This window comes from Fukomys damarensis, unplaced genomic scaffold (assembly GCF_012274545.1).
Source record: "Fukomys damarensis isolate Sample0158 unplaced genomic scaffold, DMR_v1.0_HiC HiC_scaffold_29, whole genome shotgun sequence".
NCBI classification, from domain to species: Eukaryota; Metazoa; Chordata; class Mammalia; order Rodentia; family Bathyergidae; genus Fukomys; species Fukomys damarensis.
In genome coordinates, this window is record NW_022900941.1 from 375,360 (window position 1) to 390,805 (window position 15,446).

The window sequence follows — 15,446 nt, forward strand, 5'->3', positions numbered from 1 at the left end:
ATAACCCAAAAGAAAATAGGCATACTGGTATAACAGAGGATAGCCTTCAGCCTTTATTAGGGAAAATAAACTAAAACCTTTCATTACTAATAAAACTACCCTTCCGGGGGAGACACAACAATACCAGACTCATTTATAAACTTACTAACATACTGCCGAGATATGTACAGCAATGATGACAAGATTTAAAGGGGAAATTGAGTAACCCTCTCCTGCAGTATGATTCCAAAATTTTTAGTAGCATGAGAGAAATCGGTAAGATTGCTGAGGACTTAAATATCATCAGTAAGCTTGATGTAGTGAGCACGTATGTAACCCTGCAGTGAACTATTACCGGACACACATTCTTTTCAAACACTGTGAACTATTTATAAAATGGGACCTTGTGCTAATTTTAAAGTCAGTTCATATAGAACACATTCTCCAATCACAGTACAATGAAATAGAAATCAGAAACAGCAACAGCAACAACAAAAGACAGCTAAAACTCCTAATAGATGTCCAGGAGAAAATCATAATAGGAATCAGGGAAAAAAACAGAATTGCCAACATTGTGAAAATACCACATATTAAAACTACTAACATGTAAGAAGTTGAAGTTAGAATGGATACTATGTCCTCAAATACTAAAAATTTTAAAAAGAGGATGTGGGAGATGAAGTGTGGAGACAGAATGTCCTCGGTGTTGGCGAGGAAGAGGCTTGATCTCCACTGGAGAAGTTTTGCTGTCATGGCGACAGTTGGGCAGGGAGGGAATGCTGGTCAGGCAGAGGGGACGCTGAACTTGGCTGGTCCACACCGTTTCTGCCCGTGTCGTCAGTCTGCTCCTTCATGAGAAAATGAACCGTAGCTGTCTGCTTCGTATGGGAGAAGAGCCGAACATCCTAGTGTTTGGGGCTTCGGGTCATTACAGCAATGGAACAATTAGGAAGGACCTGGCCTGTGACAGAGTAAGAGTTTGAAGATCATCCACTACCATCCCTACTAAAAAAACAAAACACACAGAAACTCCACACCTCAGAAAAAGAGTGCTTTTTGCTTCTAGATCATATAGATTTATGATGAAAACTATGGAACAGAATCAAACTAGGAATAAAATATGATCACTTCTCAGTGTCTGTGAGGAGTCCAGGAACCCTCAGACGCCAAAATGACGGTATTCTTAAATCCTTTATATAAAATGTAGTGCTTGCATGTAACCTACAGACATTCTCCCATAGTCTTTTCTAAGTCACTAATAATACCTAATACAATATAAGTTCTAGTAAGTTAAGGCTACACTGTATTGTTTAGAAAGCAATGATAAGAAGAAAAAGGCTGGTCATGTACAGTTCAGACATACTTTTTCTAAAAATATTTTTAATCTATGGTTGGCTGAACCTGTGGTTACAGAGGGCTGATGGTGTCATTGTTTGTAAGATTAGAGTCTAATATTCAATTAAATTAAGGATTTCAGAGTCCTCTTTATTTTTCAATATTTGTATATTTCAGTGAGTACCTGGAAATTGCTCTGGCATAGATTTTATAAGTTTTATAATCTGGAGGATTTATCTTAGTCCCCCCTTTAAAAAAAAAAAGAGAGAGAACAAAGAACAAAGAAAGGCTTTCATTTTCACTGCGCCAGCACCACGTCTCTTGCCAGAATACCTGGAAGGTAATGTCTGTGACCTCCCTGTATGACCAACCAGCCTGCGAGGCCAGACCTCAGCTTCAGCCCCCTTCCCCACAGCTGTGCTGAGCTGGCCAGCAGGAATGAGCACTCTGGCGTTTTGTTCATCGCAACCTCACTGGTGGTCATCTGGGAGCAGGGACTCTGGAATTCCCTGGACCTGCAGCATGTGCTCATGGTGCCAACACGAGTCTGTCAGTGACACCCGCTCTGGCAGTATTGGGAGGATTGCTCCCACAGCATAGTCCAGAGCTCCGTTCTGAGGGTAGGGACCAGGGTGACGGGCTGAGCGCCCAAGGTACTCTTGAAGACAGGAGCCACTGCGCAGGAGCACTCTCGGGGTCATGGATCCCTCCCGGTGACAATGCAAACTTGCTGCTGCAGTTTTCTGTGTGCACCAAGGCTAGTTTGCAGCTCATTCTCAGGTGTCCTGGGCCCAGCACAGGAGGGAGGGCATCGACTAGGCTTTGAGTCAACTACGTATCAGACTTGCTGGCACCACAGAGGCAAAGAATCAAGTGCTTGTCATGGACTCCAGGAGGGGCCTGGCTTCCTCTCTCTTCTTTCGGACACCACTCAACAACCACATAGCCCTTTTTTACCAAAGTTTTTAATATTTCCTTTCCTATTCCTAACCCTTTTATGCTTTGAACATGCATGAAACTATTATCCCTGCATTTCCACTTTGCTCCTTAATAAACCTCCTATAGCATGTGCTCAGATACTTATTTTCCTTCTTTTAGTTAAGGAAGGTTAAAAGCAATTTTACTCTCAAAAGTCTCTACACAAGTCCTCGGAAACCATACTTGGGAAGGTATGAAATTTGTGTGAAGATCTGGCAAGAAGCGAGGCTGAGTATCTGCCCCACTCCTGGCCCAGGGGAGCTTGGGTGTTGGACAATTGAGTGTGGGATGCAGTCTTACCTCACAGTTGAAGTTGCTTGATGTACCAAGGCATGCTAAAGCCATCATGCCTGAGACCAGGCCCCAGTGGTAGAGTCCGACCATGTGAAACTCCAGAAGAGGCAAAAATCTGGACCATACCACAAAATATGTCACTGAGCAAAAGAAAACAAGGAGGTGGGGATTAGGTGGGAAAGGACAAGAATTTTTGGGGGGAATTGAAATAGGTCCTTTTCTTAGTGGTAGTACACAGGCATCTACTTTTGCCAAAACTCAGATCTGTAAAAACACAAAAATTTACATCTCAATGAGTAGATTAAGAAATGCACAACGAAGGAAATTCTGCAAATACTTTGAGTTCTCTAGTTTTTTCGTTCTCATTTCAAACTGTGTTCACAATCTCATTAAATCTTGAGGGCTTTTTTTTTTTCTTCTCCAGAAAACCAAACTTAGAAAATAGTCCTAAACGCAAGAGTATTGATTGAGTGGAAGCCAGCTGGTTGCATAAGCACATACAGAAAACAAGACAAACATATATTAATTTGTTCCTTCTTGCTGGAAACATACCACAGAGAGAGGCTTTTCACCATGACTCATATATTTATACCTACGGACACACTCATGCTCATTTGGACTTTTCTGACTTTTTAATAGGGCTGTTTTAACTATGAGATATGGCTCCCCCCAGACGTTTGTGTTGGCTTCACCACTCCTTTCCTGTTCATAAAAGGTAGCTCTGCCTGGCATGGTGATGCACACTTGTCATCCCAGTACTTGGGGCGCTGAGCCAGAATGACTGTCCTGAGTCTGAGGCCAGCCTGGGCTACACAGTGAATTCGAAGATAGCCTGGTCTACATAGTGAGACCCTGCCTCAAAAACCAGAACAACCTGAACAACAAAAGGTACTCTTTGTATCGACCTCCCTTCTTAGGGGAACATGGGGAACGGAGACACTTCGGAGCCTTTTTCCTTACGATGAACACAGGCATTGTGGGCACCGTGCTGCTGAGGTTTTCAGGTCTCATCTCCGACTTTTCCCTTCTTGTCCTTTCAGATCCCAGAAACAGCCACCCAGCTGCCAGGTGAAGGTGCCATCGAAGATAACCCACTTCTCTCACCCCCCGAAGAACAAGAGGAGCCGGAATGGAGCCGGGAAATAGACCATGATGACTTTGAGACCCTGTCCCATCAGAGCGAAAGTCAATCAGACACAAAACACGACCTCTTTGAAACTGCCTCTGACACAGGGTCCCTGCCCATCGAACCTACTTGGGCTGCCTGCTTCCATCCAAATGGCCTTTCCACAGACAGAGAAGCAGGGTGCAGTTGGCCCGATGTCCCAGCAATTAGGCCATCCCGGGACCAGCATTCACCCTGTGACCCTGGACTTGTTGCAGAGGAAGAATTAGATTTGTCCCCCAGCATTAAGGAAGAGTCTTACAAAAATGACTTGTATGCCTTGGGTGCAGTTGCTGGGAATGAAGCAAAAGAACCCATCTGGGACTGTGTGACCAGGCTGGAGCGAGAATCTGTGCCATCAGGGTGCTCCTCGAAGGCTTCCTCTGGCAGGTGCAGTCCCCACCTCACACAGAAAGTGTCTGGTCAAGACCTCAGGGGGCTTCCTGGTGCTTCTCTTCAGAAATCCAGTTCTGAGAGCTATCTGGACACCCCTGTGGTCTGGCCTTTGCTCCTGCAGCGCTGTGAGCTAAGTCAGAGCTGGCCACAGACCCACTGCAGGGCCAGGGCACCACAGCTACCTCATGTAGGCTGGCTGGACTGCACAGTCTCCCTGCAGACCGGGACGAAGAAAGGAGGTGCTCCAGTCACTGACGCGGACGCGGCCTCACTCTGGGCCCAGCCCTACTTGGGTGCCACTTGCCAGCCTTCTCTGGGCACAGCTTGCCTCTTATATGCCAAGCATCACCTCAGTACCCCAGGAGATATTGGTGATAATTGCAGGGCACCCCCAGGGCACCACTGTCAACACAGGACACTGACCAAGGCCCATTCCATAGCAGGGCTTCCCTTAGGCTCTCTGGAGTGTTCCGTGGGGCAGAACTGTGTGGGATTTGGGACTCCAATAAGGGAAAGGATAGAAACCGATCAGGATCCAAGAATACAGGGCCCGCTTTCCCCTGCACCCACGCAGCTGTTTCACTTACTCTGTGATTCTCAAAGCAGGTCTCATTTGCAGGCCCAGTACAGACGCAGTGGGTATAGCTCGAAAAGGGCTTCTCAGGACACACCTTTGGAAGGTCTCCTGCAGGAAAACCAGTCAAGACAGGATTCCAGGTCATGCCCAGCTGCTCCATTTGTGACTTCAGACTTGATGAGGATTGGCGCTCCAGAGGAAGTGCCCAGGCCTGCCGAGTGCAAGCTGGAACACAGCACAGAAAGCAGATACCAAGAACCCCAAGGCACTTGCCCAGCACCCTATCCTGCTGACTTGAGCAGCAAACATAATCACCTGCAGGTGGTTGCTGTCCAGGCAGGAAACCAAACCAGTAATTGCACATCAAAGTATCTTCCCACTGCTAGAAGAAAGCTGCCCAGGAGGGCCAGCTTCCCAGGACACTGTGATGGTGCAGTCAGGGTAGGGAGCAGAGATGGGACGGGCTGCTGGGAAGTGGGTGACAGCTCAGACGCCCCAGAGACGACCCCAAAACCCCCAGCCACGGACACTTCAAAGAAAGCTGAAGGGGCAATGCTACTAGACATTAAGTGTAGGAGAAATGCCCTGCAGGGTCTTTCTGAATCCCCGGCAGCCATAATGTCTCCCTGTGGCCCTGGGGAGGAGGCGTGTGAAACCTGGTCTGGGGATGGCACCGGGCCCTTAAGCACTGGTGGGCAGCTGGAGTCCAATGCAGGCAAGGCCTGGAGGGGCAAGTGCACGTTCATCATTGTAGCTGTGGAACAGAAAGTTCCACAGGCCACCAGGAGGAAAGCTCGTGCACTCCTAGAATCACGGTCTAGCGGCTTCCCATGGGAAAGACCAGTGTCACCCAGAAGTACTGGCATGGGCCCCTGTGAGTCTCCCAGAGCCTGGAAAACATCGATTTGTGAGCTGTCTTCAGCGCCTACACAGGGAGAGAGTGACAGAGCTCTTCAGCTGGTGGTCCAAAGCGCAGAGCTCAGGGGAGCTGTGGTCCCCAGAAACGCTTCCGAGGAGACGCCCCAGAAAGAGAGGATACCTGAGGAAATCCCGGTGCACACAGAGGGCACACAGCAGGCCGAGGCTCCGCCCTCTGCGGAGAGCCTGGAGCTCGAGCCAGGAGCTCCTGAGATCCGGGGGGCGCTGGAGGAGCAGGACCCTGGCGCCTGCGCGCTTCCGACGCCAACACCGCCCCACCGGCTCCGCAAGGGCGCGCAGGAGTCCGGGAAGCGCCTGGCGTTCTTCAAGGCGACCTCTTTGAGGAAGGGCAAGCTCTTGGCGGCTGGGAGCCCGGGCCTGTCCGCAGGGGGCCGCACCTCGGGTTCGCCAGCGCCGGAAGAGCTCCACGCAGAGAGTCCCGTGGCTGCCGAAGGCTGGGACGAGTCGCCTTCGCCCCACGGGCAAAGGAGCGCTTCTCCCGGGACGGCGCCGCAGCGGGCAGACGAAGGCACCTCGGGGCCAGTAGAAGGCTGGCATGAGGGGACACCAGGAGACCTCGGCGGCACAAGACCTTCCTCAGAAAGCTGTAACGCAAAGAGACTTAAAGTAACCGAGAGAAAGCTCAGGGCAAGATTGGCCTCAGCCCAGAAGACCTTTTTTAATCTTTTTGAGTCGAAGGTTGTAGAAAAAGAGAACGCTGCTGAACGCTCTTCGGACTCCCTCAAGGGCGAAAAGGAGAAGAGCAGGCCCCGCCACAGCTCCTGGCGTGCTTTTCTGAAAAGTAAAAATGCGGAAGGCCTAGGCAGGCCTTCTTTAGTGAGTCCCTTCGGCCCCGGCCCCCCAGTGGCCAGCAGCTGCTGTGAGGAAAGTGCTGAGGACAAGGAGAGCTGTGTATGTGGACATCACTGGACGCCCCCGCCCTCCGCTGCACCTTTGTCATCAGGGAGTCGAGTCTCTCCGGAACCCAGGAGGAAAAGCGAACCAACCATCAAATGCACAGCTCCCCAGGAGGGAGGTGGGTCCTTCCCTTCTGGTACCTTCCCTGATCAGTGCTGGCTGCAGGCCCCCTCCAGCCTCGGAGACCAGCAAGCTGGCATCAGCTGCACCCTTCCCTGCACCTCTGCCTGTTGCCCGGTCTGTGGACACCAAGGTATACCCTGCAGACCCTTGAGCCCTAAGCCTCACAGTCCCAGGCCTGGAGCTCAGCTGGCCAGTCTCCGCTACCCTGGCAGGACCAGCGCCATCTCCATGATTTCTCTAGGAAGCTACAGTGGAGTGGACAGCTGTTTGGAGAGCCCTGGAAATCCTAAGACTCCCAAGGCCCGGACAAGCCTCCTGCTTTCTCTGCAGACCCTAAATCTGGGTAACCAGAAGGAAGACAGCAGAACCAGCCAGTGTGGCCGCGGGCTGAGCACAGCGTCCTCGCTCAGGGACGATCCTGGGCGTGAGGTGAGTGGGCTGTGAATGGACCAACCCTTTATTTACCTCCTAAGGTAAGAGAAGGAAAGCCCGGTTGGCTCCAAGTTAGGATGAAATTGGTACTAGCAGACAGCCCAGTGATACGAAGTGCTGGATTTCTTTTTTATGTCAGAGTGGAAGACTGACTTTAAGGGGAATTTTCCTAGGCGAGGGGAGAGGTAAAGTAGGAAGGTCAAATTGAATTCCTCAGTCGCCCTCCAGGGTGCCCCCCCCCTTCCTTAGAGGAAGCAACCAACTTCTTAGAATTTGCAAAACCAACAAGCTGGAATTGGTATGCCATTATCACTTTATTTCGTGCTTCTATTTTATGTCTCTCAAGCCATTTAAATTTCCTTTCCTATTAACTGCTTCTTCGTAGCCTTTGTCCATCTTCATCCTTCTCCAGTAGACCTTTTTTTTTAAAGGAAGTTTCTCTAGTGCTTTAATGGTTTTTAACTTTCTCTTTAATCTGATCCCATTGAACTTATTTTGAGGTAAGTGTGAAACAGGAGCTGCTGGTGCTTCTGAAGCGTGTAGCACAATGAAATGTTGCGTCCCCAGGGTCAAGGCTGGCCTCTGGGACAAGGCAGCATGTGGGTGGTGCTGGTGCTCTCGGGGCAGCCTCTCAGGGATCGGACTGCCCTAAAGCCAGGTGAAGGTCTGCATGCTTCCTCTGCACTCAGCTTTTCCTCTGTTTTTCGCCGTAAGCGACCGTGTACCTGGGGAGATGGAGATGTGAGGCAGATAGGATTCTCTGTGTCTACAACGCTGGCTTTGAATAAATCATTTGTTCAAATTCAGGGAGCTTTCTGGAAATTCCGGGACAGTGCTCTTGGGGCTGGGAGAGTAAGACTCCTTTGCTCTTTAGACAAAGCAGTGTGTGTGAGATCAGCACCCCAGGCTGGTGGAGCCCACTGAGTGCAGGCCTTGTGCACCATACCAGGGCTCCTCATACTCGCTGCACACCAGCACTGTCAGGGAGCACCTCCCTGGGATCTACCTCCTGCGAGTGTCAGCCCCCCAGAGTGCTCCAGGGCACCTGCTGTTTTAAAACACACTCAGCTAGCAGGGCCACAGACAAGCTCCCCCAGCAAGCACCTCCACTAAGAAGGGTGGACTGGGGCAAGGAGGTTTGAAGGCAATGATTCCAAGAGCACAGGAGGTAGTGGACATTCCAGTACACTCACTATCAGCTGGAAATTGCTTCAGCTTACTTAACATAATTCCTCATCTATAAAAAAGTTAAAACAGAAAAGGTGTTTCAGGTTTTTCTTTTGAATTATTTTTTTAATTGCCATTACTAAAGAAAAAATCATTGCAGATGTAGAAAGGAATGGGCTCCCTCCAAAACCCTCTGATTCCATTCCATGAAAGAAACACTGTCAGTACTAGTATTATCCAGAAAGTACTAGGTTCTCCAGAAAGATAGGGCCAATAAGATGTACAGATATGGACATGAGAAGGTCTGTTAGAGCGATTGGCTCCTGGCTATAGGAAGGCTGGACATCCCAAGATGTCCCTCTGTAAGATGGAGACTGGCATCATGGTAGTATGAGGCCTGAGCACCAAGGGAGCTGCTGGTCTGACTCAGTCCTAGCCAAAAGCCAGAGAAATGGGAAGCGGGTAAGTCCTAGGGTCCAAATGTTACTGACCTCTTAAGTTCATACACTCATACATTCTTTTGCTTTCCAAGGGCCAAATCAAACGAGGCCATATATATTGGTAAAAAGAATAAATGATTCATTCAAAGCCAGCATTGAAGATACAGAGAGGCCTATCTGCCTCACATCTCCGTCTCACTAGGTACATGGTCTCTTATGGAGAAGAACAGAAGAAAAGCTGAGCACAGAGAAAGAATGCAGATCTTCATACTTGCTTTAGCCATCTTTATCAGTTCATCCTCCTCTTTGTTTTGGGAAGAAAACTGGACTCCAGCCTCCTGGGGCTGGCATCTGCATGTTACTTCTTTCCAGAGTTGAAAGGAGGGGTGTTGGTTATATGCTTGCAGGAGGAAGTTTGGAGAAATTGTTTTATCTATAAAAGAAAAATTTTTAACTTTCAAAGTTCCATTTGGAGTGACAGTTACAGTTCTCTTGCTGTAATAATCTTGAGGGTCCTGAGGTGCTACATCATGTGGTTGGCTGTGTCATGTTGGACTGGCACACAAACTCCACCACAGCGAGAAAAGTCATGCTTGAGCCTGACAAAGTGTCACTAAAGTCTGTGGTATCACATACAAAAGAAAGCTAGTCAAAAGCTGTCTAACATCATACCTGCTAGAAGGGATATTTGCTTTTAAGCAATCATGCATTTGAACCCTCTTTTATAACATGCAGCTCTACTTATTTTGGTATGGTCAACACATAGGTGACTCTTTGATGTAACTTCCCCCTTATCTCCAAATGCATTTTCTTCCTTTTTTTTTTTTTTTGTACTGGGGATCAAACTCGGGACCTTGCACTTACAAGGCAGGCAGCAGAACCACTGAGCTAAATCCCCAGCCTATTGCATTTTCTTCTTTTCTGAAAGTATTGCCAATTAACCATTTGCATCCTTATCCCTACAAGCAGAGACATCCTCTGTGATGGTCAATTAAAACATGTCCCACATCATCATAGCCCTTGCTGCCAAATTTGAGCAATATCAGAGTTTTAGAAAGAGTGGTCCTTAGGGTGAATTTATCTGCAGTCCTCTGTCAAACCTATTCCTGCATATTTTGTAGTCAGCACCCTAAAACAGAACTTTGACAAATAGTTACAAAGCTTGCAGGCGAACATAAAAGAAGCCAATAAGAGCAAGGTAAATCCAGTCCATATAGTAGACCTGAACTAAGAAACATAGTGACTAAGTTAAAGAAAGCCAATATTAGCTGGGTGTGGTGGCGCACACCTGTAATCCCAGAACTCGGGAGGCTGAGGCAGGAGGATCACTGAGTTCGAGACAGCCTGGGCTACATAGTGAGTTCCAGGTCAGTCTCAACTATATAGTGAGACCCTGTCTCAAACAAACAAACAAACAAGAAAGCCAATGTTTCTGTGAAGCAAGCTTAGTTCTGCTGGAAAGGTATATAGAGAAATACTTTACAGTTTCCTTCTTTTGTAAACTAATGTGAATTACTATTTGAGACAAGGCACACAATTTACTATTTCCAAGACCAAGACATTTAGTTTACATCTTTAGGATTTCTTAGGTACTAATACAGAACTGAAAACATTTTTGCACATTATTTACTGAGATCATACTTTTTTTTTTTTGATACCAGGGATCAATCTCTGGAAGGACCATACATTTTTAACAATACTGCATCATATCTAACAAAAGGGACATGGATTTTGCCAGTTTTATGATTGTAAACAATGTACAATATAACAATTTAGCAATACACAATTTAGTTAATTTTAGAGCTTATTAAGGTAACAATCATGCCTGACTACATTAAAACCAGGACAACTACCTTTTTTTAAATAAGGAAAATCACATAACAGTGTTATGGTTCAAAGGAGTTGGTGTCTCATAAAGTCAAACAATGAAATCAGGGACCAAGAAGATGTAGACAGGAAGCATGTTTATAATAATATAGGAAGAGAACAGCTCTCAGGAATCAGTAGGAGACCCGAAAAGGGTTCCAGCATGGGCTGTTTTGTACTAAAAATAGCCAACCGTCAGGCTATGCTAAGTCAGGCTAAAGTTAACCTATATAAACCAAAACTATTTCATCTTTAATGGAGCCCATAAGGGGCTGAGGCATGTAGCAGTTATATGTGTGTGGGCACCTTGACCTCTGATTTATCTAAATTAGTTATTGAAAGAACAAACACAATCTTTAAACAGAAATATGTCATGTTATCTTGTTTATTGTACTCCTCTGCTTTCTACCTTGCCTTTCTACAGTCCCCCACTCTGAAGAGGTAGCCCTAATGAAAAGAGGTGATGACCACTCTAACTCCCTCCTGCGGAGAGGAGCCATAGTAATATTACAGTAGTCAGGGCTACTCGACAGAGGGTCTGATGGCCCCTGACAGATGTCAGGTATCTCCACCTGTATTATAATTGGTAAATGGAAGAGACAATCTGGAAGAGACAAAGCGTGACAGGCAAGTAAATCCCATAAACTGGACTAAAAGAACAATCACCCCATATATCCATACCCATGTTTCTAGAAGCACAATTAATGATAGCTAGATCTTAGGGCCTCTATGTCTATGAACACATGAATGGGTCAAGAAAATGTGATATTTACTCACAGTGAGTAAATACCTTCCATAAACTAGAGTCATTTGCAGGACGACAGATGAAATGAGACCACAATGTTAAGTGAAATGAATCAGACACACAAGGTTAAATATTGCATGGTTTCTCTTACATGAGAAACGCAAATTATAGATAAAGAACAAAATAAAAGCTCGATAATGGGAAGCAGGGAGATTGATCTTTTTCAAATGGGAAGGTATGAAGAGGATGAAGATGTGTTATGTACACACACCAACTCCACACAAGGAATGTAAGCGTTATGTACTACAAACGTAATAATTTTTTAAATTAAAAAAATCACTCCAACAATTAATAATCATTTACACCAGAAGGAATTAATAAAGACTTCCATAGGAAGGCTCCCCAGGGGGTCTCAGGTTCAGACAGCCTGTACCAGTTGGTAGAGATCTTGAATCGCAGAGGAAACATTATCAGAGTTATCAGGAATATATATACAACATTCAGTTTCATTAATAGCACATTTTCTACCCTGGGCACTGGTTAGGACGCCCAAGGCTTTGCAGTTTTAAAGAACCACTTGTCTCATTAAATTCAGTATTTAAATAAGACATCCCTTGTAAGGTATCACTGGGGGTCCATTGAGTGTACCTGAGTCACAATTCCATGGGCCAAATGACATCTTCTAATCTTAAGGGTGGAACAAAGATGGAGGCCAGGTCGTTGTGCCAACAGAATATACTCTGGGACTATCTGTGTTGGAGGTATGGAAGATCAGTGGGCTGTGAAATGATCTTTTACCCACAAGAATCCCAGTGTACACCTTTCTGTCTACCCCAGAGGTAACCAGGGCCACAGGTCAGTTCCACAGAGGCAGTTCGTTTCAGTAGGGGCTCTCCATCTAATTCCAGGATGAGTTGAATCAGTTCCAAACCAGTCTTCTGCTTGTAAAACTCCAGGATGGGCACATTATTCATGAGGTGTTCATCCCAAATGCCTGGTGATGTTTGCCCAATTTGGATAAAAAATGGTTTCTCCGTTCCCAACATTAAGGGGCCCTTTGACTGAGGCATCCTGCTGTAGGAATCGGCCACATATAATTACCCCAGGTTTGAAAACAGCCAATATTTCTGGCTGAATCTCTGATTCAAGCTGTTGCCTGGAAACAGAAAGGGAACCCAGGAAATCCTGGGGCGCGCCTCTTCCCTTTCAAGGAGGCGGACAGTCACCCTCTCCGGTGGGACTCGGGTCAAGGTCTAACATGGGTTGTGCCAGTTAGTCCCTTCTTTCCCGCTGGAGAATTTGACTCTGTATTCATCTTTCTGCTCAGGGAAAAAGCCAATTTAAAATTAATGAGAAAGCAATCCAGCAGGGTATTTTTGGAGCCGGATCTTCAGAATTCTCCTTTTCTTTGGTAACCAGTATTGGCTCCGGCATCTGTGAGGGCAAAAAGGTTTTAGCTCACAAGGGGGTTATTTATTAGATCTTCTCAAATGACAATGTGAGGGATTTGATCTGGATGACTCTGAAAAACAATCTTCTTCACCTTCTGAATGATCTTTAAATCTAGAGTGCCACCTAATGGCCATCCAACTCCAAAAGTAGGCCATTCAGAATCACACATAATTTAATACTTCCCTTTTTTACCTCTACAGACGTCATGAGCTCACGCTATTACTTCTTTAAAATATTCAATCATTAAGGAAAGAGGAGTAGTTTGGGACTGTCCCATTATCAGTCACATCCGTCTCTGTCCACACAAAACCACTCACACCACAAAACTCAATCACTCTATAAGACTTTAAAACAAAATCAAAAACTGAGACAATAACTTAACAGTGGGAGCAACCCACTTTACCTTAACAAAAAAGGAACACAAAGGAGAAACCTGAGAACTCACCAAAGGGGTCGGGACCCATGAACCCTGCGCTCACGAATGCTCAATAGAGTTCAATCGTGAACTCACCAAAGGGGTCTGGACCTACGAACCCCATGCTGGCGAACGCTCAAAAGAGTATTCAGCTATTACAAACTGTGTTGCTATGAATATGGGTGTGCATACATCATTATGGTAGGATTTAATTCTTTCGGGAAGATACTAAGAAGGGGAACAGCTACGTTGAATGGAATCCTCATCTTTTCAGGACTCTCCACACTGATTTCCAAAGTGGTTTCACCAGTCTACACACCTACCAACGGTGGAGAAGGGTTCCTTTTTTCCCACAGCCCTACCAGCATTTGTTATTGGTTGATTTCTTGATATAAGCTATTCTTTCTGGAATGAGATGGAAAAAACCAAAGTGATTTTTTAAAAAAATCTCACTTTAAGTACTTAATTTAAGCAAAGACTAGACAGTAAAATAATAACAGTTTACTTATTACAGAGAAATGAGTAAGTCTTTTAGCATCTTTAAAACTATTAGCATTAAAAAAAACTATTAGCATTAAGCACCATAAACAAACACATTTACAGACGCAGTAAAACATAGCTATTAACCCTTCACAGCAAAAGATTTTTTTACTCAAAACTATCTGTTACTAAAATATTAAATGAGTTGTGCTTATATAAATTGTTTTTATTTCATTTTGTTTTGTTGTCTTGTTTTGTTTTGTTTGTTTTTTGAGCCAAGGTCTCACTATGTAATTCAGGCTGGTCTTGAACGCACTATGTAGCCCGGGCTGGCCTCAAGCCCATGGCAATCCTCCTGCCTCAGCCTTCTAAGTGCTGGCATTACAGGTGTGTGCCACCATGCCTGCCTTTATATAAATCACTAACTCTAGGATATCTTAAAATGATGAACAGATGCAGCCCTCAATCACTTTGAGACTTATTATTTGAAGCTCTTTTTAAAGTTGGCCTATAATTTCACAAGTCTCTATTTTCAGATATTCATTGTCCTTCTAGAATACTCTGAAACTTAAAGGATCAGATATCTTTTTGATATAGGAAAACTCTAACTCCCAACGTGTTAGATGTCAGATATACTGAATTTGTGGTCTCACAGCACCAAGGAATGAAGTCACAAGCTGAAGGAAGAAGTTAGGAGAGTTTTAGTGGAAAGGAGAAAAGCCCCTGGACTTCCAGAAGGGATCCTGAGCGGGTGGCCACCGACACTCTTTGTCAGAGGGAATCCGTACAGCAAAGTCACAACATGGGTACAACGTGGGTCAAGCCACAGTCAGCCTATAAGATTAGAGGTGTAGCTGTTTAGGTAATAATGATCAATAGGAAGGTGAGTCATGTAGCAAGTGTCCATGGAAAGAGCAAAGACCTCCCTAGAAAGAGATGGGAGGGTGGGTCTAGACATTCTGGTCCCCACCTATGCATGTGATGTCTGTCTGGGCCCACTGGACCACATGCTGCTGATGACGGTATAGTCCCAAACTGCTGTTTATCTTGCAGGCTTTGCTATTGCTTCTCCACAGTTCCGATGTCTGTATTTTTGTGCTGACTCCATTGAGGGCTCAATCCCTCTCTGACTGTATATTAATTTCTATCTTACTTGGCTGTCTATAACAGTTTGATCTTAATCAGTATTATATGGATACATATTTGAACCACCTGTGAAATACATTTAGACTTTCAATCACACTGAGACTTATTATTTAAAGATGTTTTAAATTGACCTATAGTTTGACAACTATTTTCAAATATTTATTGTCCCTCTAGAATAGTTATTATGAAAACTTAAAGGATATTTTTATCTTTATCAGTGTTATACAGATTCATATATTAACAACCTATGAAATACATTTAATAAACAAGTACATTATTTGTAAATTTTAAGAAACAAGGAATACATGAATGTATTTAGTGGTTTAACTTAATTATAAATAACTCAGATGTTTTTACTTACATGTCTATCTATTTTAACAATTATTGCTACATTGTCTGCAAAATATAAAACATCTGGAAAACATAAATTCATGTTCTGAAACTTTTTTTTTTTTTTTTTTTTTTTTTTTATAACGACTTGTCTTTTATTTACTACAACAAAATAAATTTCAATGAGAGTGCTAAAAAATTGACAGTGTCTGAGGAAGCAAGGTTGGGGGCCTACAGGAGGTTGGGGTGGGGTGGTGGTTTGCATTCTTCAGCGCTAAAAATTTAAATAA

At 45.1% G+C, this 15,446-nt stretch overlaps 1 protein-coding gene across 2 annotated transcripts in view; it reads left to right on the plus strand.

The window, feature by feature from the left end:
* The first annotated feature begins 837 nt into the window (after positions 1-837).
* Arhgef4 (Rho guanine nucleotide exchange factor 4) overlaps positions 838-15,446 on the plus strand; it is a 124,647-nt gene continuing 110,038 nt past the window's right edge. Inside the window, exons 1-2 of one of the 2 annotated variants that reach the window (XM_010603132.3) lie at positions 838-950; positions 3,627-7,112. In XM_010603132.3, coding sequence (XP_010601434.2) covers positions 840-950; positions 3,627-7,112 — 3,597 coding nt within the window. In that variant the 5' untranslated portion in view covers positions 838-839. Of the gene's footprint in view, positions 951-3,626; positions 7,113-15,446 lie in introns of those variants that run through there. The other variant, XM_010603131.3, reaches the window with a different exon arrangement.